Below are 26,811 nucleotides of genomic sequence, written 5' to 3'. Positions count from 1 at the left end.
ATAAGCAAGTGAAGTTAGCATAGCATATATGTGCTTATGTAATATTCATTCTTCATGTAGGAAGATGTCAATATTAACCCCTGCCATTAGTAAGACATTATACTGGATGATTTTTCCATTAACTGAGATTAATTTATATTGAATTAATTCCATTCACTATTTAAATCCCATTTTGTATCATGTTATACATTTAATTAGCTCACTAACATTAGAGCTATAATCTGTGATTGAGAAAACAGTTTTTGTTTTGTTTTTCTCTCCTATTGGAAAGTAATAGGCTTAAATTTGGGATATGTGACAGAGAATTCTTTTCAGTCTAAGTGTGGTAAATTCTTGATTAGTGGTCTAAAAAAGTAGACATGTTTGTACACACAACAAGTGGGATATGTAGGGAAAATGTAATACATATGGCCTATCTGCAGATCTTTTACCTTGGTGATAATTCTGATAGGCGTACCTTTAGAATACATTTTGAAAACGTGTATCTTTTTATTCTCCCATTTCTCTTCTCTCCCCTCTCCATCTTGTACATGCTTCCTTCTCCAATAGTTAAAATTTAAAGTGGGGTACACATGAGACTTAGTAGTAAAGGTTTATGAAAAGAAAGCTTGTACCCTTTTCCTAAGTTGCTTCTATGGATTTTTGTCTACTATTAGTTAAAAAGAAATTTAAAAATAATGGTTATATAGGAATTTTCCTGAGAGATGAAAAATCTTGACAATGAAAAGATCCAAATCTTACAAACACATACTTTGAAGAGTTGCTTTTTGAAAAATAAATACCTAAATTTAACCTCTCACTTTGGGACTAGTTTTATATGTTAAATGTCAATAGCTAATTTTAGAGGTTTTGGACGTAGGCAAACCAGGGTAACTAGGATTCTGACTTGCTTCAGATACAAATCTTATTTCTGTGACCTATTCAATGAGAACGTGTTTGGGAGGCAAATTTTTTCCCCAACACTATATAGAGTCTGTCAGCAGTGGAGACAAGCTAACTATAATGGTCCCAACTTGTAGGGCTGAAATTAGGGGAGATTTATGAAAAGCCCTAAAGAGGTAAATTTGCCTGAGGACATGGAATCAGTTTAAATTAATCTAAAATCCTAATTTTAGCCAACATCAGTTGGTTGAATAACTATAAAGACTAGCCTTTTTTTGTTTCCCCATTTAAAAGTTGAGTAATTTAAATTCCAGATATCGCAGGAAAAATTCTCCCTCCAAAACTTTGCCTTCAAAAAGATACTCATCTTATGTCCTGGAGGTATTCCTTTTTTCCTGGGTTTCCCAAGAAAGTCAAAAGTTAGGGTTATAGCTTGACCTTTAGAGTAGGGATTCTTAATGTTTCTTTGGGTCATGGACCTCCCATTTGACAGTCTGATGAAGCTTATGGGCCTCTTTTATGAAAAAATATTTTTAAATACATTAAATAAAATATAAAGGTTTCCAAAAGAAACCAATTATATTTCAATATATATAAAATATTATATGTAAACATATATTACATAATATATATAGAAAATTATATTTATATATAACATTTTTATATACTGTATGTATCTATTCTATATAAAAAATACTATATACTATATAAAAATATTATATTTTCCCCATCTAAGTTCATGAATTGTCTAAAATTTATCCATGCATACTTTCTGAAGGTCCACAGATCCTAAATTACAAATCCTTGCTTTAAATCTTTATCTGTAGTTACCTTCAAGTCTGTTTGCCATTCTACCTTTTAAAGGGTTTATGGCCAAATTCTCTAGCTCATGATAATAACTCATGTTTATACAGTGCTTTAAGAGTTACAAAGCACTTTCTTCTGAACAACTTGATGAGGTAAGTAATGAAAATATTATTAGGCCCATTTTATAGGTGAGAAAACAGGCTACGGTTCAATGACTTGTTTCAGAGTTAGGATAAAGACCCAGATTTGTCCTTCCTCCAGAGCCAGAGGCTTTGTATCTTGCTGATTATTATACCCAGTGTTGTATCTTGTACATGAGGAAGATAGAAAAAAAGAAGCTATCTTTGATAATTAGAAGAAGTAGTCTCCTTTTAATTGGCTTTCCCAGAATTCATTCTTCTCATTTGACTTCATCTGGTTCAGACATGCTGTACCATGTAGTTTCAGTTCAGTTCCTTTCGGATCCCAGTTTTAATTGTCAATAACAAGCATGTACTTAATACCTATCATGTGCCTACTATGAACATTGCTAAAAGGCATTCAGTCTGTCCTTCACTAGACAGTTAAAACTTTGTTTTTGGGAAACAAAGCAATTCCAATGTGGTTTATTAAATAAATGCTTAAAAAAGAAGAAGAAGAAAGGAAGAAGAGGGGATGGTCATTGGGAAGGACGATATTCTCTCCTCTTCATATGAATGAACTTTTTCTAGGTGAAGCTGGCTAAAACTTTTTAAGGATAACAAGTCCTGTTCAGAATTTTGGGAGTATGTTTTCCAGAATTACAGCCCCTGAAGTGAGGATCAGAACTGTTACTCTGGGTAGAGGTAGATGATAAACTGTCATTTTGTTTCCAAATATTCGCTACTTTCTTGAGAGCTGTCAACTCTTTTCTTGTCTTGAATGAAGTCCTAGTGCTTGCATAGGTGGTACAGATATTGCTACCATCACTTAACTAGCAGTATGACCTTGAGCAAGGTCACAGTAGGTGTCAATAACCTCATTAAAAACATTTTATATTCTTTTTTCTTTGATCCCTAGAAGAGCTTAGTATCTGTCATCTTTAAACTTGGAGATTTTGCTGTATGTTTTTTTCTGTATCATTAATAAAAAAGTTTTAAAAGATCAGTCCCAGTACCATTCTCAAGGGAATTTTACTATTAACACTAATTTGTTCGGAAATGAAAACATATTGCCATCCATTTATCCCAATCCTTATTTCTGTTCATTTGAACTTTTTGTGATGAAATGATTCTTCTTTGTTCTACAGTAGTACAGTTTTAAAACAGGATTTGTTAGAGGCTTTAAAAAATTTGAAACCAGTAATACTCTTACCTGTACTTTTGGTTACCACTAACAAAAGAAACTCATAGCTGTGATATGAAGAGTTCAAGACAATGGGACATTTTCATACAAATGATATAAATCTGGAGGATCAAATTTTGAAGTAAAAAGTAAAGATTATCTAATTCAGCTTCTTCATTTTACAGATGAAACTATTGACACCTAGAATAAATTGACTTGCTAGTAAGTGATGCTGGCAGTATTTGAATTCCATTCTTCTGAATCAGTTTTTTCCTTTCTATTTTTCTAGAATTGGTGATAGACTGGAATGCAAGAGAACCTCATGGGACTTGGTATTAGTGGCTAGTAAATTAATGGCTTAAGTATTAGTGTTAGTATTAGTGGCTTAAGTAAATTATTCCTTTTGCTTTCATTTGGGCAATTTTGATTTCATTTCTCCTGAAAGAGCTCTAGTAAGTTAGTATAGGTTGATCTCCTTTTGTAGAAACTGTTTCTTTTAATCCAGCATTTTGTTTTGTTTTTTTGCTCGCTTATGTATACAATGGTCCAGCATTTTGTAAGCTGTGACAGCTAAAAGTAAGCCTCAAACCCTTCTTGGCTTGTTTGTCCTAGACCTACTTTGTTTGATGAGGGTTTTTCAGATTATGTAAAAACTTCAGTTGCACAAGTTGTATCTGAAATCAGTGAGGCACTATGTGGGCATCCCAGTTATATTTAGAGCAATGTTCTCCACTAGTACTCCTTTAGCTTGATCCACTTCCTGGCTTTATTTTGTTATGGGCTATTAAAAAACTATTTTGCTTTTTAGATATCAATGTCCTGGATATTTAGTCAAAGAATATAAATAATTTTCAAAAGAAGAATTGAAACTATTAGTGACCATATGAAAACATAGTGCTAATTGTAAACCAATCCCAATTGAAAACAATCCTGAGGTTTTATTTTATGTCATTTAGATTGGCAAAAATCATAAGAATGGGAATAATCAGTATTGGAGGGTTTGTAGGAAGACAAGGGCACTGATATATAATTGATGCAACTATGAATTTGTCCATCCGTTTTGGATATCATTTGGGAATTGTTTAAGTAAAGGGATTAAATTGCCCATATTAGCCACAGTGATAAATATCCCAGGATGTCAAAGATTGGGGGTTTAGGGGGGTTAGGGACAGAATGTCTTCTATATGCCATGGTATTTATAGCAGCATTTTGTGATAGCAAACAACTAGAAATAAGGTGAGGATCCATGAATTGGGGAATGACTGGAAAAAATATGGTATATGAACATAATTGTTTTTCTTTGTTATAAGATAGGAGGTTCAATCTAAAAGGGGAAGATTTTATTTATTTATTTTGTGTTTTTCTCAGAAATGACCAGGATATAAAGTCAAAAGGGATAAATTAAATATTTTAAAAGATTTTTAAGAGACTGTGTCTTTTCTCTCTTTTTAGTGTCAATTATTGCTTGAAGTGGCCTGGCCTCTGTTTATCTTCTTCATATTGATTTCTGTTCGACTCAGCTATCCACCCTATGAACAACATGAATGTGAGTAACTTTACAATCCTTTGAATTCATGCCTGTTTATAAATTTAAAATAAATTCTTGTTACACAGGGGGATTAATTCATATCTGGCCGATTAAAAATTAGAAATCATATTGCACATGGGACTAAATTGTTTCTAAGAAAGCAATCCCCATAGAATTAAAGGTGAAAATCAGGGTCTCCAAAATTTTTTTTTTCAAAGAGCACAATTGAGAAGATCAAATTCCCACTTGAGTTTATTTTTGATCTCTCCTGTTGCTTATAAGGTTTGTTAATCCTACTCTATCACTTCAGGATTATCCCTGTTTACATTAGTCAAGAAAGGGTCATTCATTAGTGCTGTGGAAATATTCTTGCTGAGAGGGCAGATGGTTAAGTAGGAAGTCCATCTCTGAGAACTTTTCACACTTAATGTGAAATGCAATCTGGCCCTTTTAATCTTCATCTGATTCTGATGATTCCTTTCTCAAATGGCAAAAATTAGACATTTCTAACTCTTTTTAAAAAAGATGTAGAAACACTTCCCTAAATATGAAAGGAAAATAGCAACATTTGGGTGGAAATGTTGCAAGCAAGACTACCCTCTGATTATTGGGATATAAGATAATGCTGCTTGATTGAAGTGTTAAAGCTCAAATTTCAAGCAAGCAATTTTGTTTTAACCATTATTTAAAACATACTTAACCACAACAAAGGATGTTTCCTGGTTGGCTCAGATGCAAATCTGCTATAATAAATACTTTTTCTCTAAAAGAAAGATCTTAGCAGGGTGTGATGGCACATGCCTGTAATCCTTGGCCCCTGGGGGGGAGGCTGAGATGAGAATTTAGGCTCAAGCTGGTCAGGTGTCTGCCCTAAGTCTTAACACCAATCTGGTGATCCTTTGGGCGCAGAAACCCTCTAGGGCACTTGTGACCCCTTTTTGCCTTAGAAATTTTTGTGATCCCCAGGTATACAGGTATATAAAATTGGCATACAAAGCAAACATTTACTGATGATAAATTATGATTTCATGACTGCCACATTGAGTTGTAAGACTGTATATGGGAGTTTAAAAACCCCAATTTAATAAACTGGACTTTAGGCTGCCCAAGAAAGGTTGAACTCAACCTAGGTTGGAAACACAGTTTCTGTGTTGATGAGCAGTGAGATTGTGGCCTGCAGTGGCCTCTGCATATTCAGCCTGATTGGGGAAAAAAAAAGAAATCCACTATTAGGGTGGAGGCTGTGGGGAAAAGAAGGATGATAACTCATACTTTGTATATGAAGACTGAATTATCAGCAGTTTATATGATTTAGTTGGGTGGTTATTTTTTGTTTTAAGTAATGATTTGTTCTCAAGAATCAATCCATTGTCTCATTCCCTTTGTGACCAGTAATATACTATGTATTAAATTATATGTATTTAACAGGTGACTGAGGGTTACGGGTATAGAGTGTGATTGTTGAGTAAAGCAAAACTTAACTGGTTCACTAAATGACCAATCCATGACTCTGGCCTTGTTAATTAATAACGTGTTTTAACTAAACTAGCCAACACTATCTGTGAAATTTATTGTTATTTAATAAGGACAACTCTTCATGAGCCCTTTTGAGTTTTCTTGGCAAAGATTAGTGTGGTTTGCCATTTCTTTTTCAAGCTTATTTTATAGATGAGGAAATGGAGGCAAACGGGAATGAAGTGACTTATTTAGGGTCACACAGCTAGAAAATGTCTGAGACTGAGGTCTTCCTAACTCTTGGTCCAGCGCTCTACCATGCCATCCAACTGCCCCATGTTTTGACCAAACATATTTTAACCTATTTAAGTAAACATAACTATGAAATAATGGAACATTAGACTTTTTTTGTAGGAGAGAAATGAGAATTTTTTTCATCCATGCAAACAATGAGACTTACCTACCATCCCATATAGACTTAGTCAGAGATATCCCTGGAGGATGGATGGGAGGGCAGTGCTGTCATCTAGGGGAGTTTTGCCAAGGGCATGTTGCCTTCTGGGTCCCTTGAGTTATACTAAGCAACTCTCTAAAAATTTATTTGAGTCAGTAGCATAAAGAATTCAAATATAACTTCACTGTGTCTTATGATCTCACTGTGTAGAATGGATCATGGGCAATAGATATTAATTCTGAATTGCGTCTTAGAAGTTTCATGAAATAGTGGGAAGAAGGAAAGATCTGGGTTTAGAACTTATCTTTGATATTTAATGTTTTTATCTGTAAAACCAAGATAGTCATAGTGGCACTTCTTATCCCTCAGGATGTTGTCAAGCAAGCTCTTAGCAAATATTGAACTGCTATGTAAACGTGAACTATTATTTTCATTGGAAACCATTATTAGCTCACATTTATATAGCCCTTTAAGGTTTACAAAGTTCTTTACCTGCATCTTACCATTTGATACTTACAACAACCCTCTGAGGCAGATTTCTATTATTAATTTCATTTTACAAATGAGGAAACAGACCCAGGAGGTTGTGATTTGCTTGGGTTTGCACATTTAGTGTCACAGGCAAAATTTAGATCCAGGTCTTCCTCCCATTAAGCTCCTGTGCCACGTGAGCATTAAGAGTTCTGCTTTATCAGTTAGAGAAGTTGGTTTACTTTCCTCAGGTCCCTGCACCCTAATGGTTTTTGAGACTCTTTGTGCACACTAATTCTACAGTATCTTTCATAGTTTAATAGAACCAGTTTGTTGGTAATCAAAATATCAGCTCAGTTTATCTAAATCCTCTGATTGGGACAGCTGACTTCAGTTGGATTTCTTGTTTGGTTTTCCTTTAACTGATTATTGAGGTATTAAGCAGTTGTCCCAAGTCAATGTTCAACTCAACTAAGTCCCTGTTGGGAATGAATGATCACAGGGATCTCCTAAGAATCATGACTTTGCTCATATATGATTTGGGTTAACTATTTTTTTGGTGTGGGGAAAAACATGAGATGGCAGGAGATCATTTTAAAGAGAAAAGGAATGAAATAACAGAATTCAAATTAAACAGGAAGCAAAGTGACATAGCCAGGAGCAGAAGCATTTCAGATTTCACAGTTTTTCCATGGTGAGAACATTTAATTTTAGGGAATTAGGGATTAAAGGTGGAGGAAGAAAAGAAGTTGCCCCTCCCCCTCAAAAAAAAAGGTTTAGATAGGTATTGTCCCTTTGTTTTTAATAAGTTCTGAAAGATGACAGTCTTTCTCTTTAAATTGTACTGATTGGCTTATTCCATAGACTTTGCCAGTGATTTGTCCTAATGTTCATCAGACAGGCTGTAAGAGGGTAGTCAGTGATTTTCTGTTTATAGATATTCTTATTCTTGCTTAGCTAAAATTCGCCTCACTTATATAGTACTACACATATCTTATACTTTTTTGGGTAATATATACAACTTTGTATTTTTAAAACATCTGTTAGGAACAGAGACCTTGGAGAAATGGTTTTGTTCAGCACATTCATTGTACAGTTGAAATTGTGGCAAAAGTGTCTTGTCCAAAATTACACAGGCAATAAATGGTACAGTTGGAATTCAAATGCAAGCTCCAAACACTGCTTCATTAATATTTGTTAAATGAATGAAAAGCATAAGAAATGTGACCCTCTGTCAGATTATTTCATTTAGCCTAGAATTCTGTGTCTGACATGATATGTCATGGGATGGTAGGGATCTCAGAAGGCCAGGGTTCCATCTAGAACATTTCTTACTTCCTAATAACTTGTTACATTTTGTCATCTGCAGATTTACCTGAAGGCTTCTTAATCTCTTCATGTTTTGGTTTTGTGACAGGTTTATATTAATGTAACTTGCTATGTTGTTCAGGAAACTAGAAAGACAAAACAGACTGAACTTTTTACATAACCATCAAAGGACTTTCACACAGATAAATATAGAATATTTACCAAATTAATGGATTTATTATTACTTTTTAAACCACTCTGATCTCTAATGAAATTAATGACTCCTTGACACAGATAGTGAAACAGTTGAAAAAGCCATTTATTGCTTCTGGTTCACATGGGTATTTGTAGCCATAACCGTATTAGGTTTTTTCTGCCAACATCATCACACAATAATACTGCTAATAATGCATAACCGAACTGCATCTAAGTATCACAAATACAATGTAATTTGGCCTGTCATCCACATTTATACCATCATTTTTAAAGAACTGACTATTTCAGTATTTCTTCCAATATGTACATGTCTTGTTTTCCTGGAATGAATTAATGATTTTATGTGGGAGTAATCATTTGTTATTTGGGTCTTATTTGGAAAGTATTCAATTTTGGAGGAATCCTTTTATTTAATTTCTATTCAGAGTAACATAATAATTGTCAAATTCAAACATTCTGGCGCTTCAGTGCTTTTGGTGAAAGACAAAAGCTAATAAGGCGGCAGGGCAGTTAGGTAGCACAGTGGATGGAGGGCCAACCCAGAACCTGAGTTCAAATATGAACTGAGACATTTCACAGTACTAGCTGTATGACCCTAGGCAAGTCACACACCCTGATTGATTGTCTCTCCCTTCTCATCACTACCTCTTGGCTTCCTTCAAATTCCACCTAAATTTCTATTTTCTGCAAGAAGCCTTTTCTGCTCTCCCTTCTTCAGTTGATTATCTCCAATTTGTCTTGTTATTATCTTGTTTGTACATGATTGTTTGTATGTTGTCTCCCTCAGTATACTGTGTGATTTCCTCCAAACTGGCACTAATTTTTTATCTTTCTTTTTGCTCCAGCACTTAATATAAAGCTTGGTATATATATATATAGTAAGTACTAAGTCAATAATTGTTAATTAATCAAAATATAGAACAGAGAATGTTACTAGCAAGTTTTGTATTTAGACCAAATAATACAAAAAAGGACCCTGGGCAAGTAGTATAAAATAACCCTCCGATACTATTGGGGAGGTCCCTGGAGTGGGGTTGGGTATGGGGTATGATGATGTTTTACTCCTGTATCCCCTGCAGAGTAGGGAATAGTTCACTGGAGGAGGGAGGAAGGGAACTAACTATTTGGTGACTTCCTATTTTTACTCATTATTATTACTAACTATAAGTGATAAGGTCAGTTCTTACTCTTCTGACCAAGAACTGAAAGCTCTGTTAGTGCCTTCTAACTTTGAGTACCTAGGAGTAACAATTCAGGTTACCTTGCCTGGATTAGCTGTAGCATAGAATATATTGATCCATTGCATAAACATAGCAATTGGGAATTGGGGTGAAACTTGGAAATGTGGGATACACCATAGTCCTGCTTACATTAGACTTTTTCCAAATTGAATTCTCAGATGCTGGGTTTGTTTGCATGTAATTTCTTTATGATGGTGTTTGGAGATATCCTATTAGGGTCTAATTTTTTTTTTTTTTTATCCTTCTCTAAAACAATCTTGAGGAAGTGACATATCTCTGTTTCGTCATTTCTAAACTAGAAAATCTGAGGTCTCTTCAAGTTGCAGAATTCTGTGATCCAACATAATCAGTTGTTAAATAAGAAAGACAGCATATAAAACAGAAGCAGGTGGGGGCTTCAGTTTCCTAATCCAGTAGAATACAATAAGAGAATATATATGAAAATCATCAGTAACTGAGATGGGACATCTCATTGTCATTGACATCATTGTGTGGCTCACACTGTGAGTACTCCATAGGGAAAGATCAGTGTGGACTGGGGATGGGCATTTGGAGGAAGTGGGGCAAAGTCGACTTTGGATGGGAGCAAACATCATGTGAGGGGAAGAGCATCTGGGAGGAGGGAATTAAGGAAACTTGGGTCTAAGCGCCTAATAAGTTGTATATCCTTGGGCAAATGATCATCTCTGAGGAATTCGGTTTTCTCACTTTTAAAAAATGAAAAGGTCATAAGATTAAAGGGGTAGAATTGGAAGAGACCTTCTAGCTTATCTAGATTCTAGACTAACCTCTTTTTACAGGTGAGGAAATAGAAACAGAGAGATATTAGGTTACTTCCCCAAGGAGTCACATACATGATAAGAAGCAAGGTTGACTTATATCTGTATTTATATGTATATACATAAACTATCTCAATATAACGGATTGCTTCTGTCTTCCTTTATATTTTATTTTATGCCATTTAAAAACTTGACTTTGGAAAGAGGTCCAGAGGCTTCAAAAGAAGGGGTGCCAGTGGGGTACAGGATGCAAAAAAAGGATAAGAACACTTAGATTCTGAAATGGAAATCTATCTTAAAGGGAATTCAGAGATCATCTAAGACTTTTTTACTATTTGAATTGATAAAAATGAGAAAAGGGAAGAATTTCCAGGTGTGTGCAGTGGGAGGGACACAGTGTGCTGTGAGGAGGCTGTGACTGACTGGACCAGAACCAAGAATTTATATTGGGGAGTAGCAGGAGATGGCTGGGAGGACTCCAAAGGACATTTCCCATTGTGATTTTCTCTCCCTTCCTTCTACAGGCCACTTTCCAAACAAAGCTATGCCATCTGCAGGAACACTTTCTTGGGTTCAGGGGATTATCTGCAATGCTAACAACCCGTGTTTCCGCTATCCAACCCCTGGTGAATCTCCTGGTGTTGTTGGAAACTTCGACGAGTCCATGTGAGTATCAGATTAGATTGTTTTCCTTTCTTGTCTGTCATGACAGTATCTTTCAGATAATGAGAAATAAGATATTCCAGGGGAATATTGAACAGTTACACTCAGTCTAAGCTATTTTTTTCAGAGGGATTTGCATAACAGGAGGTAGTGTGATAATATTAATGGAAAGAGTTGTGACTGAAATCACAGGATTGGGGTTCAAATTCCGCCTCTAATACTACCTGTCCAACTTTGGGTAAGTCGGTCACTCAACCTCCTAAGCCTTAGTTGATTTAGCTATAAAATGGTGGAAGGGAATTGGACTGGATAGAATCTGAATTTCCTTCCAGCTCAAAATCTTCCATGAAGGAGAATTGCATAAAGAGCTTGATGTCACCATGTGCATTAAGCAGACTACTACTGTAGACATTTTTTATTAGTAATACAGATATGGCCAGATATGCAAAAAGATAGGCTCCTTTACCACTTTTTGTCAGTGAGTAGGCAGTTGTGGAGAGAAGGGAGATTATCTAACCATATCAAAGTCTATTCTTTGGGGGCATAGGCCACTCGTTTGCATACCTAATTCTTATTTTTCTTTCTTTTTTTTTTCCTCTCTTCCCTCTGCAGTCTTTCACGGCTGTTCTCAGATGCTCGGCGACTCCTCTTATACAGTCAGAAAGATACCAGTATGAAGGACACACAGAAGCTTTTGGGAACTTTGCAGAGACTGGGGACTTTCAACTCAAGTAAGCTGAAAATTTGCTTTGCTCTGTGCTCGAACTGTTGTAGTAAAACAAAGATGATCCAGTCAGTCAACAAGTGTTTATTAAACGGACGAAATCACAGGGCTAAGAACCAGGGCTACAAAGAAAGGCAAAGCCCATTCCTTCCCTCAAAGAGTTCACGTTCTAATGGGGGAGACATCATTTAAGCAACTATATACTTGATGTACTATAGACAGGGTAAATTGGAAGTTGTCACAGAAAGAAGGTACCAGTATTGAGGGACAATGGGAAGGACCTTTTGAACAAGGTGGGACTTAAGTCTTGAAGAAAGCCAGGAGTTGAGGAAGGCTCAGCTTAGGGCCTTGGTGACCTATTTTGGCCCTTCCCTCAAGGAGATGTCAGGGGGAAAGGACTTTATAGATGATCTAGTGCAGTCTTTCAATTAATGGCCTTTATGGTTGTTTTCCAGCTTGTATTTTGAAAGAACTCAGAATTAGACACCTAAAATAGTTGATGCATTTTTTTTCCCTTGGGGAATGTGAAATTAGAGTCCTCAGGGAGAACTAAAATGAGTCACAGGTTAGAGACAATGAGCCTTGTAGATTGTGGAATGTACATTTAGAATGAGCTGCACAGCAGTGGTGAATATCTCCAGTAATATTCTCGTCTTTTCCCTCATTTTGTAGTGGGCCTGTAACTCTAGATTTTGAGGAACTATGTTGCTGCAACATAAACTCTAATTGGCTCTTCTAAACTAGAAAGTCTTTGAGTCATGCAATAGGCTTGATGATTTTGGGTAGGCTTATCATCAGAAGGTTGATTATCATGCAGTGACACATTTTTTTTTTTCCCAGCCACACTGACTCAGGTGCAGAAGATGAGTGATTTACATTTGTTATTAAGCCTCCATAACAGTGAATATGGGTACTTAAATTGTTGCTTAATTTGGTACTTCAATTATTGAAGTAGTAATGAATAACACAGGCCAAAGGTGCAATCCTCAGACAGTAGGTAGACAATTATATTTCTTATTACCTAAAATCAGTTAAGTGTGTATATATTTTTATTTATATATATGTATATATATGTATATATATATATTTATAACAAGGTTTGGATTTATATCAATTGGGGGTTTGTAAGAGGGAAAGGTTAGATTGTCTGAAGCTTAATACTTGAATTAGTTTGAGCATATTTTAACAGGTTAAAATCTCTCTGTAGCCTCATAGACAGTAATCCTGTTTTATGGACTTGCATTTGCTCACAATTATATAAAGTAACAGGTTTTCTCCTCTGTCAGGAAGTTTGTGTAATTATTAGCTTCGTTTTTCAGATGAGGCAACTGAGGAAAAGAGTGGTGTTAAGTATCTTGCTTACTGTCATAGATGTTTAAGATGTCAGAGATAGGTTTTCTGGCTCCAGTTGCTTTTTTCCTCTGTGCCATGCTGCCTCTCATTTAATATCCAGATGTTCAGTATTTAGTGCCAAATAATGATGAGTCAATTTGTGAATCTGATAGTGCTACAAAACAACTTCCTGAAAAAAAATGTATATTTTTGACTCTGTGGAGGTTAAGGGGAGAAGGATACTTGACTTAAAGGCATCTGTAAAAGTATTAGTGTTAAAACTGGATTAGAGAATTGTACATTTAGAGCTGGATTGGACCCCAGGCTATCAACATTAAAATCTCAAAGGATCTCAGACCTGGGACTTAATTAATTTGTTCATTCATTTACTTGTTTAGAGTAGATATGAGGGAAGAAAGGCTTGAAAGCATGTTCTTGAGGCTGGAGAGGAGAAAGAAAATCTGGGACCTCTGTATTTACTATTAAAAACCTAGGGGGAGGGAGCAGGAGTGAGGAGAGCAAGAGAGGAGAGGGTGTTGGCCAGAGAACTATTATTAGAAAGATGTACTTCAGGATGGAGAAAGGTGTGTCCAACTATTTAAATTTAGTCAAATGTTTTGATTTTATTTTCAGAATAAACTTACATTCTTGAGTCAGGCTCATAAAAATTGCAAAAACCTCCTTCCCTGAACCTTTGAGGTAATGAGTTTTATTTGCTCATTTTTGCACATTCCAACATTTAAGGTTTTTTTGTGTTTGTTTTGGTGGGGGAGGGTTGTAGGGGATTTTTTGGATTTAGCTTCTAAAGTCTATATCTATAGATTTAGATTTTATGTCCAAACCCTGATTTTTACAGATTAAGAAACTGAGGTGAGACTAAAGGATATTAAGTGATTTATCAAGATTACTTGGGCAATTAGTGATTTGAACCCATAGCCTCCGACACTTCCTATCTTATGTAGTCTTGGGAATAAATGTACTAATTCCTGGGACCTGAGTTTTCTGAAATGTAAAACGAGTCGATTGGCTTCTGAGTTCCCTTCTAGCTCTGGCACTGTGAGCCAGGGTTCTTTCCTCGGTAAAGTGTTGCTTCCCTGACTTGGACCTCTGGTGCCCTGCAAGTGTGAGATCACCGACACCTACGCCTGCTGGGCCTGAGAGAAGGGTCAAATTATTTTATCCTTTTTTTCAACAATGATCCATTTTGGAATGCCTAGCAGGATGCCTCTGCCAGAAAGCTTTTCTGTGAAATAGCGTGTCTCTGGGGAAGGTGGAGACTACAGTCTCTGATCTTGGCTGGGGATAACTGGCAAGCAGAACTATTTTGCTACCAAGAAAAAAGTGTCATCTCATCTTTTGAGCATGAGAAATCAATCATGGCAACCACTCTGGTGGTAGATTTGAAAAGATCTCTGACCAGAGAATCCAAATTCTAAGAGCTCAGTCACTAATCTGACTTTTGGCAAATCCTTTTTTCTCCTCCTTGTGCCTCATCTTCCATGTTTGGGGTTACTATATAAATATAAGTTCTTGTTTTTATTGTTATCACCATTATTTGCAGAAGTTGAGGCTCTGGACTTGGATTCCAGTACCTTCCAATTCTTACATTCTGTAGTTTTTCTGTGCAAAAGGAGGAGAAATTTGCTGATTTTTACTGCCTCTTGTCAGCACTCGTTTGTTAGGCATTTCTTAGGTATCCTGGTGCTTCCAATTTTTGCTGATTGCGTGCCATGGTGCTCAAGAAAAGTGAGGAGCCCTGGAGCGATCGCGTAAATAATTTCCCCCTTTTTTCTGCTCTTCCACTGGCTCTGAGCCAGGTCTTGGTCTGGAGGGAAATGTACAGACACATCATTTATCTCTCCTGAGAACCAACAACTTGTTGAAGACTTCCAGCAGCACCACGGGGAACTTGCCAGGGTAAAAATCACTTCTACTCATCTAAGCTGTTAGTGGGCACCAGATTCAATCATCCACTTTAAAAACGTGGCTTATCTGTAGGAACATTCTTATTGAAAACATCTATATTTGCCTTCATACCTGGCTTTTCTGACTACATCTGCGTTTATCTTTTTGTCTTTTATTTGCATTTGCTCCATTTGAGGAGCTATTTATTCATATGTTATCTGTGAACACACAGGTTTCCACTTGGACTATTTCCTTCTGGTAACAAGCCAAGTTTTGTTTTTTGGGGAGAGTACTAAGATTCCAGGGTTAGCATGTTCATTTATCTCTGTGGCCCTGTGGCATTTCCTTGTTTTTCCCATCATAAAATTTTGATCTGGATACCCAGAAGTCAGTCACGGGGGAGCGTTTTAACTATTCTTGTTTACTGTCCTAATGGGAAATTCCAGCAGAAAACCTTACAAACATGTCTGGGCCACCTTGATTATGTTATCACCAGATATCTCTGAGCAGTTAATTTGATTTTATTTTTTTTCCCTAGGGTATATCCAGACTCTCTCTGGTGTGTGTGTAGTTACTTTTTTTGGGGGGAGGGATTGAATGTAGGTGTGGAGAATTCCTATAAGTTATTTTAAGGAATTTTACCCTTCTAAAACTTAGTTTCTTTTTTTAAAATTAGTTTTCCATGCACAAATAATGTTTTTTACCTCCCTTTTCAGTAGAAAACTGATACGTTTCAAGTTATCCATGTTCTGTTGTCACATCTCTCCTGGTCTTCACCCTTCTTAAATTCTCTGTAGCATTTGATGCTATTGATTGCATTCTCCTATTGGAGACTCTTTTAAAAAATTATTATTATTGATTTTTCTTATCTGAGTGCTCTCATTAGACCTTTTTCATTAGATTTTCAGTTATGTCATGTTACTTAACAGTGGGTGTAGCCCAATGATTTTGCCTTTGGGCCTTTTTTTCTTTCCCTACTTTCTCTGTCACTTGGCGATCTTATCAACTCCTTTGGAGTCACTTATCATCTCTCTGCAGATGACTCCAACATCTACTTGTTGAGCACTAGCCTATCTCCAGAGTTCCAGTCCTAAGCATGATCCATAGACATCTGAAAGTCAGTATGTTCAGAGCTCATTATCTGCCTCCTCCCAGACCCAGACTTCTGAGCCCTGTTACTGTGGGGGATACACTAATATGTATAGTCACCTAAATTCACAAGTTTAGTCATTTTCAACTTTTTACTTTCATCCATCCCGCAAATACTGTCATTTCTCTCTTTATTACTAGGTTAGCCACAAGAATGATTTTTCTGTTTGCAGCTGTTTTTCATGAAGACTATTTACCAAGATATGCTTTATAATCATAGGTAGGATATTCATACTGGTGAAATCACATCTTTTAAGTAGTGAGATAAAAGTACTAAATGACATTATTTTTAAAGCATTCTTGGCTTTACTTCTTAGTTTTAGGTTTTAGCTTTTAGACATTTAATTCCTTTTGAACAACACAATAAACTGAGACATCCCAGAGAGTAGGAAGAAGCAAATCATTCTTTCACCTCCATATATTTTTTTAATATTTCATTCTCTCTCTCTTCTCCTTTGTAAAGTCATCTACCTAGGTTTTCTGGATGTCATCTGGGACCTTGTTATAGATCACAAAATCTAGCCAGTCTGAATCATTGGCCTTTCACAGTTAGAGTGCCCAGGAACACAGGAGCCAAGCTAGGGCACACTTGCCAAGGATGTGATTTGGCATAGACTGTAATTTGGTGGAGGTCTGCCTCTGTGCCAGACGGATGGCTCACTCAGGCTTGACAGGAGGAAAAGAAAATTAGTTTAGCTTGTCATAGAAAATGACAGTTAAGCAATTTTGTTAGTTCCTTGTAGCTTGTTCCCTTGTCTCCTTGTTTTTCATTTCTTATCTGTTTTGCAGTCTCCAAAGATGGTATCTGTGCATTGCTTAGTGGTATCAAATAGGTATTCTCCTGGGTTCAGATTCTATCAGTGTCCAAGCTGATTCTGCAGCTAAAATGCTAGGAAAAATGTTCTGCTGCCCTTTCCGAGGGAGGGTTTGTCTTCAAATTGCAAGTTAAAACTTGGCCTTTTCATTGTAACTTCCCCATAAAAAAGAAAACAAAATTCCCCTTGGGAGCTCGAGCTACACTTGAGAATAATTCCATTTTCAAATTTTGCTGTAATGTGATAGTTAAGTGGCTCTAAATCTTGTGATTCTAAGGTTCTCTGACTCTTGCAGACTCAAGATCTTCCTTGATTTTTCTCTACTTAGATGCAAAACAGCTACCATGATTTTATTATGCTTTGGAGGAACTCCACAGCTTAATCCAGGGGTCCTCAAACTTTTTAAATAGGGGGCCATTTCACTATCCCTCAAGACTGTTGGCGGCCGGACTATAGTAACAACAAAAACTTTGTTTTGTGGGACTTTAAATAAAGAAACTTCATAGCCCTGGGTGAGGGGGATAAATGTCCTCAGCTGCCGCATCTGGCCCATGGGCCGTAGTTTGAGGATCCCTAGCTTAATATAATCACAAGAGAAAATATTCTAAAGTACTTAACATAACTTCTAGCATGTAGTAGGTAATTAGTAAATACTTAATCTCTCCCTTCTTCCTTTTCATAAAAATATTTTGATTAACTCTTCTTCCCCTAACTCTGCATCCAGTACACTGAGTTTCTTTTTAATGGTTGTTACTATCAGATACTTGATGGGTTTCACTTTTTATTCTCCCTATGCCAAAATCTCAAAATGGTGAGGGATGGAATTAACATCTCTGGAATCCATAAGATCTGAATTTTGGCATCCTGAGTTGATATCCTGTATTGATAAACTATTTTGCTATTTTAATGCCTATATAATTTTTCAGAAGCATTTGCTATATATAGGTTGCAAATCTTAGAATCACCAAATCTTAAAAGTTGGATTGAACCTTAGCCATCATTTAACTCTGTCTTACACATGATGAGGAAATCTTCTTTGTGACATCTTTGGCAATCATCTGATCTCTGCTTGAACATTGAGGAGCTTGGTACTTTTGAGAGACTTTTCCCATCTTATATAGCTCCAGTTAATAGTTATTCTATTAAGTGAAAAACGTGACTCCTTGTACCTTCTACTTATTGACTCATGTTCTTTATTCTGGAACTGCATGGAGTATGTCTAGTCCTCTTGACAGCTCTCTGCATTCCTAAAGACAGCTATTGTGTCTCTACTGAGTTTCCTCTTCATAGTGTTAAATGTCCTTAATTCCTTAAACCATTTTTCATATGATATAGTTTCTACATCCTTCATTGCATTGGTTGCTTTCCTTTTGGATGTACTTTGGCTGTGGTCCGATTAACAATAGTTCAGGGAGATGAGTAACTCCCTTAGTCCTTTAACTCCCTAATAATTCAGCTCAAGTTTATATTAGCTTTATTGGAAACCACATCAAATATTGATTTTGTAGTCAGCTAAAATACTCAAATTTTTGCCCCACATATTGCTATTAATGTGGGTCTTCCCCATTTTAAACTTAAGAAACAGGGGAACAAGATTGCAGGTTACTGGATCTTTTTGAAACTTAAATGCAGGATTTTACATTTAACCTTATTAATTTAAGTTTGTTAGTTTTAGGTCATCTGCAGGACTGCTTTGGAACAAACCCAGCCAAATCCTTATCTTAATGGCTCCATCAATGGCCTGGGTTATATAGGAAATGTTGCTTAAGAAAGCAAAAACAGATGGAATTGTTGCCCTCTCGTGTGGGGCATTTATCACTTCCTTACTTGTACTGTAGCTATTAACATACTTATCTTTTCTCTTAGTGTGTTCCTTGAGTACTGAAACACATTCATTTTTGTATTCCCCATGGTACATTGGCACATTGCCTTATACACAGCAAGGGTTCAATAAATATTCATTGGATAGAACTGGATGTTCCTAAAGAAGCATTCTCACAATGAATGAGTGCTAGACTTAGTTGTCAGGAAAACTTGGGTTCAGGTCTCTCTCTGATACTTTCTAGCTATGTAAGCATTTTCTTCATTGAACTTCTGTTTCTTCATTTGAATCAGAACAATAATACCCACAGTATCCATCTTATGATGTTGTCGTGAGAGTAAAAATGACATAATGTAAGGAAAACACCCTCAAATACTGTGTAAATGTCAACTGTTAATATAATAACATTTGATGTTATAGAAACTTAAAAAAAAAAAAAAACCAATTACTTATTCATTAAAAAGGTGATTGTGTTTCTCATGCTAAAATTCCTTCTGGATTTCCAGACCAATAAAAACAGAACCATGATAGTATGAGAGTGTCTTATATAAATGGAACAGGAATTAATTTTTTTTTTTTTGGATTAACAAGATAAACCTAAATCTTAACAAGTTAAAAAGATTATGATTTTCTTAGCAAACTGAGCAGCCTACTGGTTCCTTGTATTATGCACAAGGTCTTAATAAAAATTTGTTAAATAAATGACAATAAATCATGCTTTCAAAGTACACATATTCCTGGGAATATTAACTTGTATTATGAGTCATTCATACCTTGTGTAAATTATTGCCTTTCCACTAATAGCTGGTTGAGTTCGTCTACTCTGATGACACAAAAGTTCAGAGGGAATGGGGAAAAGAATAATTAGAAAATTTGAAGCACTTCAGAGGAGGGCAAGTGTATGAAATACAGAAGAGAAGGGCCTCTGGGTAGCTTGAAACCACCAGGACTTAAAAGGGATGGGAATAAACTTTATGGGATAGGAGGCATAAAGGAAGTTGGGAGAATTTTGAAGATAGATCACAAATTTCTATCCACTTCACAGTTTTATTTGGAGAGCTTTTTCCTTGGATGAGGGCTCTCCTTGGAGAGCCTTTCCTGTGGTTCCTTGATGCTTTTACTTTCCTGTCTGCTAATATTTCATCTGTAAAGTATCAGTTGCTGAAGTTGAAACAACTTTTGCTATTCTTTTGTCTGTTGTATTCTTCTCTTGCATGTGTGTTATCTTGCTAATGGGTTTTGAGAGATTAGTCAATATTATAGCATCAAAATGGATTTCAAAAACCCCACCTTCTTATCACTGAATGACTATAATTTCTTTCATCTTTTAGTCAAAAGTTCTCATTTGGATTTTGACGTGTTAAGACATGTTGAAGGCTCTAAAGATAGAGAAGGCATTTATATTTCTCTGAAACAGCTTCCTGGGGATGTGGTGCCTCCATTCAGAACAGAATGGGCCTTGGTCCGAACTCTTGATTATTGGAGGGCAATGCAATACTATACTGATGTGTTGAAATATTGTCTGTACCGAATTGAATCAAAGGTCAGTTTTATCCTGGCAGGAACAGAAAACATAATTTAACTAAATCACAGAACAACATGTGCCATGATTCCATTCCAGAAAACCTTTTTAAAAAGTAAACATCAGTGTGGTATAGTGGAAAAGAATGCTGGATTTGGAGCCAGAGGATCTGAATCATGTGACTCCTAGATCGGCTCCTTATTGCTATGAAACCTAGAACAAATCATTTAATATCCCTGACTTCTAGGTTTCCTAATCTATAGAATAAAGTATGTAGACTAGATGGCTTCTGAGGTCCTTTCCTGCTATGCTTCTAAAAGCTATGATCAAAAGCAAGGTTTCCCATTATTTAATTCTCTCCCACTGTTAGATTTGAGAAAGAACAATTTGAAGACCAGAACCCAACAGAATAAAAGAATTGCAGGTAGCAGTAACAATGACAGCAAGAACATCATGTGATGTTTATTTAGGTTTTTAACTGTAATTTGTACTTCATGAGTGGTTCAGGTCTTGCTGAAAGCAGGTTTTGGATGGGAAGTCTTTTTTTTTTTTTTTTTTTTTTTAAATAATACCTTTCCATTTTCAAAATATATGCAAAGATAGTTTTCAACATTCACCTTTGCAAAATCCTGTGTTCCAGATTTTTCTCCCTCCCTTTACCCACCTCCTCCTCTAGATAGCAAGTAATCCAATATAACATGTGTGATTCTTCTGTACATATTTCCACAATTATTATGCTGCACAAGAAAAATCAGGTCAAAAAGAAAACAAAAAACAAGCAAACAACAACAAAAAAGGTGACAATACCATGTAATCCACATTCAGTTCCCACAGTCCTCCCTCTGGGTGCAGATGGCTCTTTCCATCACAAGACCATTGCAGTTGGCCTGAATTGCCTCATTTTTCAAAAGAGCCACATCCATCAGCATCCATCAGAATTGATCATCATATAATCTTGTTCTTGTATTGGATAGAATCCTGACTTTTCCTTTCTCCCAATTTTCTCAGGATTTTTCCATTAATTTGTTTTTATGGCAATCCTTAGCACTATTGCTATCATAGATAAATATAGTTTTTAAAAACAGGCATCTCATTGAATAGATAGCAGGTTGGATTTAGGTTAGGCTAGAAATGTTGAGCTGTTAGATATGTTAGTCAAATTTTATTTTATTTTGAAAAATTTAAGTTAATTAAAATGGAAAATAAAGAGATCTCAATATTTTGATAAATTATTGATATTCTTGAACTTTTGGATATAGTTATATTAGGTATATGTATAGTTTCTATTTTTTTTTTTTGCTATTGAGAAGTGGATAAAGGCTTTTGCCAGTGAAACACAGGACTTTTCCAAGATGGGAACCCAGTATAGTGGTAAATGTGCGCTGGGTGTAGGCATTAGGAGACCTGTAGTCAACTGCATATAGAATGTTTGTTTAGGAGAACATTAGACTATGTTGGGGAGTCACTTTGATATATATATATGAGAGAGAGAGAGAGATATGAAAAAAATTAGGATGTTTACCCTGGTACAAAGGATACTTTTTGGAAGGATTAGACTTGATCTGTTTGGCCCAGGAGCAATGAGTATGGAGAGAAGGGAGGAAAAAATCTTGAACATTGGTTAGTCATCCAGATCCAAATAGCTATTTGAGGAAATTGTGGGTTGTTCTTCAGTTGAGTTTTCCAGATGATCTCTTGTTAGGAATGTTGTTGGAGGGAAATCCCTACTCAGATCTAGCTCATTTGCTTGTTGACTTTAATATTGAGATTCTGTGATTCAATGCAATGGATCGTTTTTTTTTTGTTTTTGGTAACACCCTTTGGGTTTACTGTGAGCCTGATACCTTGTTGCTGCCTTGAAAAACTTGATTTCCCTTAATTTCTATATCCAGCTGTTAGATGTAGGATTTCATTCTCCGAGGAACACAATTAGCTTTGGAAAGGAGGGGGGAGCTCCCTTTAATCTGCACGTGTTCCTCTTGCCCTATCATATCCCATTTTCTCCAACGAGTCAGCTCACTTAATTGGGTCAAATTGCCTTGCCCATCTTTTCTCCCTCCCACCTTCTGTTTTCTGGAGTCTACTAAAATTGTCTCCACAGGAGAGGTTTCTCAAACAGATTGTACGGCTACTTCTAACTTGATAGAATTTGATAAACAGAGGCGAAGGAGGAGCTCTAAACCACAAAAGTATTGCATAAATTTAGGAAAGAATGCTAGAGTCCAAGTTTTTTTTTCTCACAATCTTCAATAGCATGAAATCTCATAAGTATCTCATTAAACATTAATATGTCAATTCATCATGAACTTGGCTGGAAGTTTGAATTCTAGGACTTAAAGCAAACTGTTTGAAGCATTCTCTTGTATCTTCCTCCCTTAGCAGTCCTCCACATTGGTCATACTTTTGTGGTCCCTAAATCCTGTAAGGACTTCTAGTGGTTAGTGACACTTACATAGCCTCTTGTTTTATCTCTTTGCTCCTGCTTCCTCCTCCTCCCTCTCTGTTTTCTTCTTGAATTTTCTTCCCTACCTACTTCTCTTCCCACTTCATGATTGTGGGGTGGTTATTTTTCCTACTAGTACAAACGATTGCTCTTGAAACCAGAGATGTAGGCTAGAGTGCATTGACCGATAGTAACCCCAGCACACACTCATCCAGAGAGAACAGGGAGGGTAACTTCCCCCACTTCTCCTTCCTCCCTTCTCCTTTTACAAGACTCAGACCTGCCTGTTGTCTTGCAAAAGAAACCAGTTGCAAAGAAAACTCTTCTTTTCTTTCATCCAGGATGGTCAGCAAAGGCCATTCAAAAGGAAAAGGAGGGAAGAAACAGAAGGGAAAAAGGGATAGGAGATTAGGGTAATAGTAGTAAGTTTTCCAGAAAAAGATTCTTTGAATTTTTCCATCTATTTTGATATTTGTCTCCCTTTCAAGAAATTCTAAATTCCTGAATGAAAGGGAAGGAATATTTGTCTTGAGTCTCCTAGCACACAGAACTCTTCCTTAGTGTTTCCTGTAATAAGGAATAAGATGTAGCATTGTTATTTCTGTATACAAGTTTGATAGATTGTAAAAAATAAGTTGACACAAAGAATCTTGAGAAAGTTGAGGAAGGTGTAATCAGTTTGTGGGATAGGGCTAGGAACAGCACCAGGAAAAGCTTGGTAGAGTGAGTGGGTTGGATTGGGCCAGGTTGAGAAGGGATATATTTTGTCAGGTGGAAATTGGAGGCAAAGGAGTGTTCAGAGGGACAAGTCCATTCTAGGAATGCCAGATGGCTTGAGCCATTTACACAAAGGGATAAGGGGACAGAGACGTTGACCTTTGTTAGCATCAGCTGACGGCTTTCTGTGATCAGTACTATCCTTAGTACTTGCTTCTTAGAATTATCGCCCTTACCTATTGAGACATGAATCTTTAGCATCAGAGCAACTGATTGTTTTTATGACTTGTTATAGATTATTGACTTATGTGAAAAAAGGATCATTCCTATTTGCTCTCATTTTCATAGTTGGTGGAAGCTATAAAGTGCTATTTTGGGAAAAGATGGATTTGAAACTACCCCCCCCCAAAAAAAAAGCCTTTTTATACCGACTAACCACTTTTATTAGCTATGCCCTCTCAGAAGGTAAAGCTACAAATGAAATCTTAAGAGAAAACATCAGTTACTAATAGATAATTGTCCCTTTATGCCCTCTCAGAAGGTAAAGCTACAAATGAAGTCTTAAGGGAAAATATCAGTTACTAATATAATAATTGTCCTTTTATGCCCTCTTAGAAGGTAAAACTACAAATGAAATCTTAAGGGAAAATGCCAGTTACTAATAGAATAATTGTCCCCTTATGCCTTCTCAGAAGGTAAAACTACAAATGAAATCTTAAGGGAAAATACCAATGTTACTAATATAATAATTGTCTCTTTAAAGAAAAGAGACACACATAAAAAGAGACCGACATTACAGAAACAATTCTTCTTTGATCTGCTTGTTAGCTTCTTTATTTCTACCCAATTCAACAAATTTAATTAGACGCTTAATGGTATTTGAAGAGTGCTTTGCTAGACACTATGAGGAGACAGGGAAAATGGTATAAGAAAAAGTCTGCAACCTATAAAATAAAGCTTCTTAGCAAAATGTGGATGCTAGATATCTCCAAGTGACTATGGTACAAGACAGAATATGGTAAGTTCAAAATTGTTCAGTCAGAGTGATTTGAGGTATTTGAGAAGAGACAGATTTTAATACTAAGTTGATGAAACTGATTATATTTAACATACAATCTGAGATACCCCAAATTTACCATGTGAACAAATTATACTTTCAATAATGTTACCCATTGGTCTAAAAGTATCCTTTCACTGAAGCATAGTACAAGTCTTTTTTGAGTTAATCCGAGTCTAACATATTGAGGTTCAAACTTGAGCTGTTTGTCATTTAAGAACAGTTGTAATAGGTTTGGGTGTTTATATGAATTCTGAAACAATGAATCTTAAAAAATATCCAAAGATGCATTTATTAAGCTGCCATGTTCTACTCCCACCATACACTCTGTCAAGTTACTTAGAATACAGAGACAGAGATGAGATAGATCTTACCCTCAGGGAGTTTAAATTCTATTTTAATAGAAGATAAAAATTTTAAATTTAGTATTTAAATATCTGAAATTTTCTGAGAATTGATTATAGCAAGTCCAGGAAAGTTATAAAATTCATATAACAGTGTAAAAGATACATCCACATTAGAAAAAAACCAATTTGTAAAAAACCATATTTTTAAGTCTGTGATATAAAGCTAAATGGGAACCCTCTTTGGTTCATCTATCAAAAATAATGTTTCTTCCAAATTCATTTCAGATGAGTAAGTTGGCCTCAGATTTGAACATAAGGCAATTGGGCTGGATTGTTTTTGGGAAATTATCAGTTTGTTTCCACATAAATCCTTTGTCCCTTTAATATCACTGTTCTCTCCCTGCTGATGCTATAAAAGTATTTTAACCTATGATTTTATTATAAAGAATTCTTGAACAAAGGTTTGTCCTCAGTAATTGGCAGGCCATATGGAGAATGAGAAGTAACAGTCTGAATGGTATGTTAGTATGTCCCAAATATCAGAGTAAAAAGAAAGCTTTGAATGCCAGGGATGGGATCAAGAGCTCCCATGGAAAGTTTATGGAAAAAAATACAGCAAAAATAAAGGAAATAAAGGCACGGAGAAGCCATGTTCTATGCCCAAACTGATAAAATTATAGAATTGACTAAATTTGATCCCTTTCTTTCCAACCCCCATTTAGAATTCACTTTAGAATCTCAAATTGGAAAAAACCTTTTGTGAGCATCATTAGCTGCCTCTCTGGCCACTTCTGCATCTTTAAATATTTTCTTAGCTATTTTATTAAAAATAGCTATGGCTGCAGTATGGCATTGTCTCCAATGTGCAATAACAATTGGACTTTGGATGAAAGATAAATATTTAGGCACAATTTACTAGCACGGCAGGCAGGCAGTCAGGGACAGGAGTTGAAAGAGAGGATCTATCTTCTACTACTTTGAAATAAACTACTGCAAGTGGGGAATCATTCCAACTGTGCTTGGAGGCATTTACTTAACATCATCTTCCTAGTATTCCAAATACCGCAAACTTAACTCTGTGTCCCTTTTCTCCCACTAAAGCTCATGGTCTATCTCTAACTCAGTCCACTTGGGCCCAATCTTTGACTCATCCTTGCCTTTCCCTTCCCTAAGACTGATGCAGCTTTGTGAGTTTGGAGACTATCTCTAGTGTGTCTGAGTTAGTTCACTACAGATTGACACATTCATGATTCAGTCCTTCCCTAGCCATTCTGCAAAGTGACTTTTAACAGTTCTTATTTGTTACTTTGATGCACAAATCACATGCAGTGTTTCAGATGTCCCACTTTTTCTTTTCACATCCAACACTTATTAAGTACCTACTTTATGCAAAACAAAACACCTATATAGGTGTTTAGGCTACAAAGAAAAAATAAGTAGCACTTCCCTAAAAGGACCTTATATTCTATTGGACATGTAAATGCACATATACAAGTTAAGACAAGATAATTTGAGAAGGAAAGGGAGTCTTAGCAAAGAATTTCATGTAAAGATGGCATTACATTATATGTATGCAACTCCGAATGGCATCTTTCTTGAGATTGCAAGCAATCTAAAATGGAAAGGAGGAGGGAGTACATTTAGCAAATGGGACTGGAGTATATAGCCTGTGAAAGTCATATAGACAAATGGATTTAAAAAATTAAGTGCTTTATTTGTGCCAGACATTCCTGCCGTCCAGGAGCTTACATTCTGATGGGAGATAGTATATGCAAATAACTTTTAACAAACAAAATATACCTACTAAATGGAAAGTGATCTCAGAAAAACGTACTAGGGAAGAAGAAGGAAGCCCTGGGAAAGCCCTCTTGC

General features: G+C 36.1%; 1 protein-coding gene across 1 annotated transcript in view; it reads left to right on the top strand.

Annotated features, from left to right (window-relative positions):
* The window catches only part of ABCA1 (ATP binding cassette subfamily A member 1), a 146,155-nt gene that overhangs the window by 32,082 nt on the left and 87,262 nt on the right, over positions 1–26,811 (top strand). The window contains exons 3-5 of the mRNA XM_051967072.1: positions 4,444–4,537; positions 10,968–11,109; positions 11,719–11,837. Coding sequence (XP_051823032.1) covers positions 4,444–4,537; positions 10,968–11,109; positions 11,719–11,837 — 355 coding nt within the window. The remainder of the gene's footprint in view (positions 1–4,443; positions 4,538–10,967; positions 11,110–11,718; positions 11,838–26,811) is intronic.

This window comes from Antechinus flavipes, chromosome 1, assembly GCF_016432865.1.
Source record: "Antechinus flavipes isolate AdamAnt ecotype Samford, QLD, Australia chromosome 1, AdamAnt_v2, whole genome shotgun sequence".
Lineage (NCBI taxonomy): Eukaryota > Metazoa > Chordata > Mammalia > Dasyuromorphia > Dasyuridae > Antechinus > Antechinus flavipes.
The sequence above is the reverse complement of the archived record's forward strand: the minus strand, read 5'-3'. Positions and strand labels throughout refer to the sequence as shown.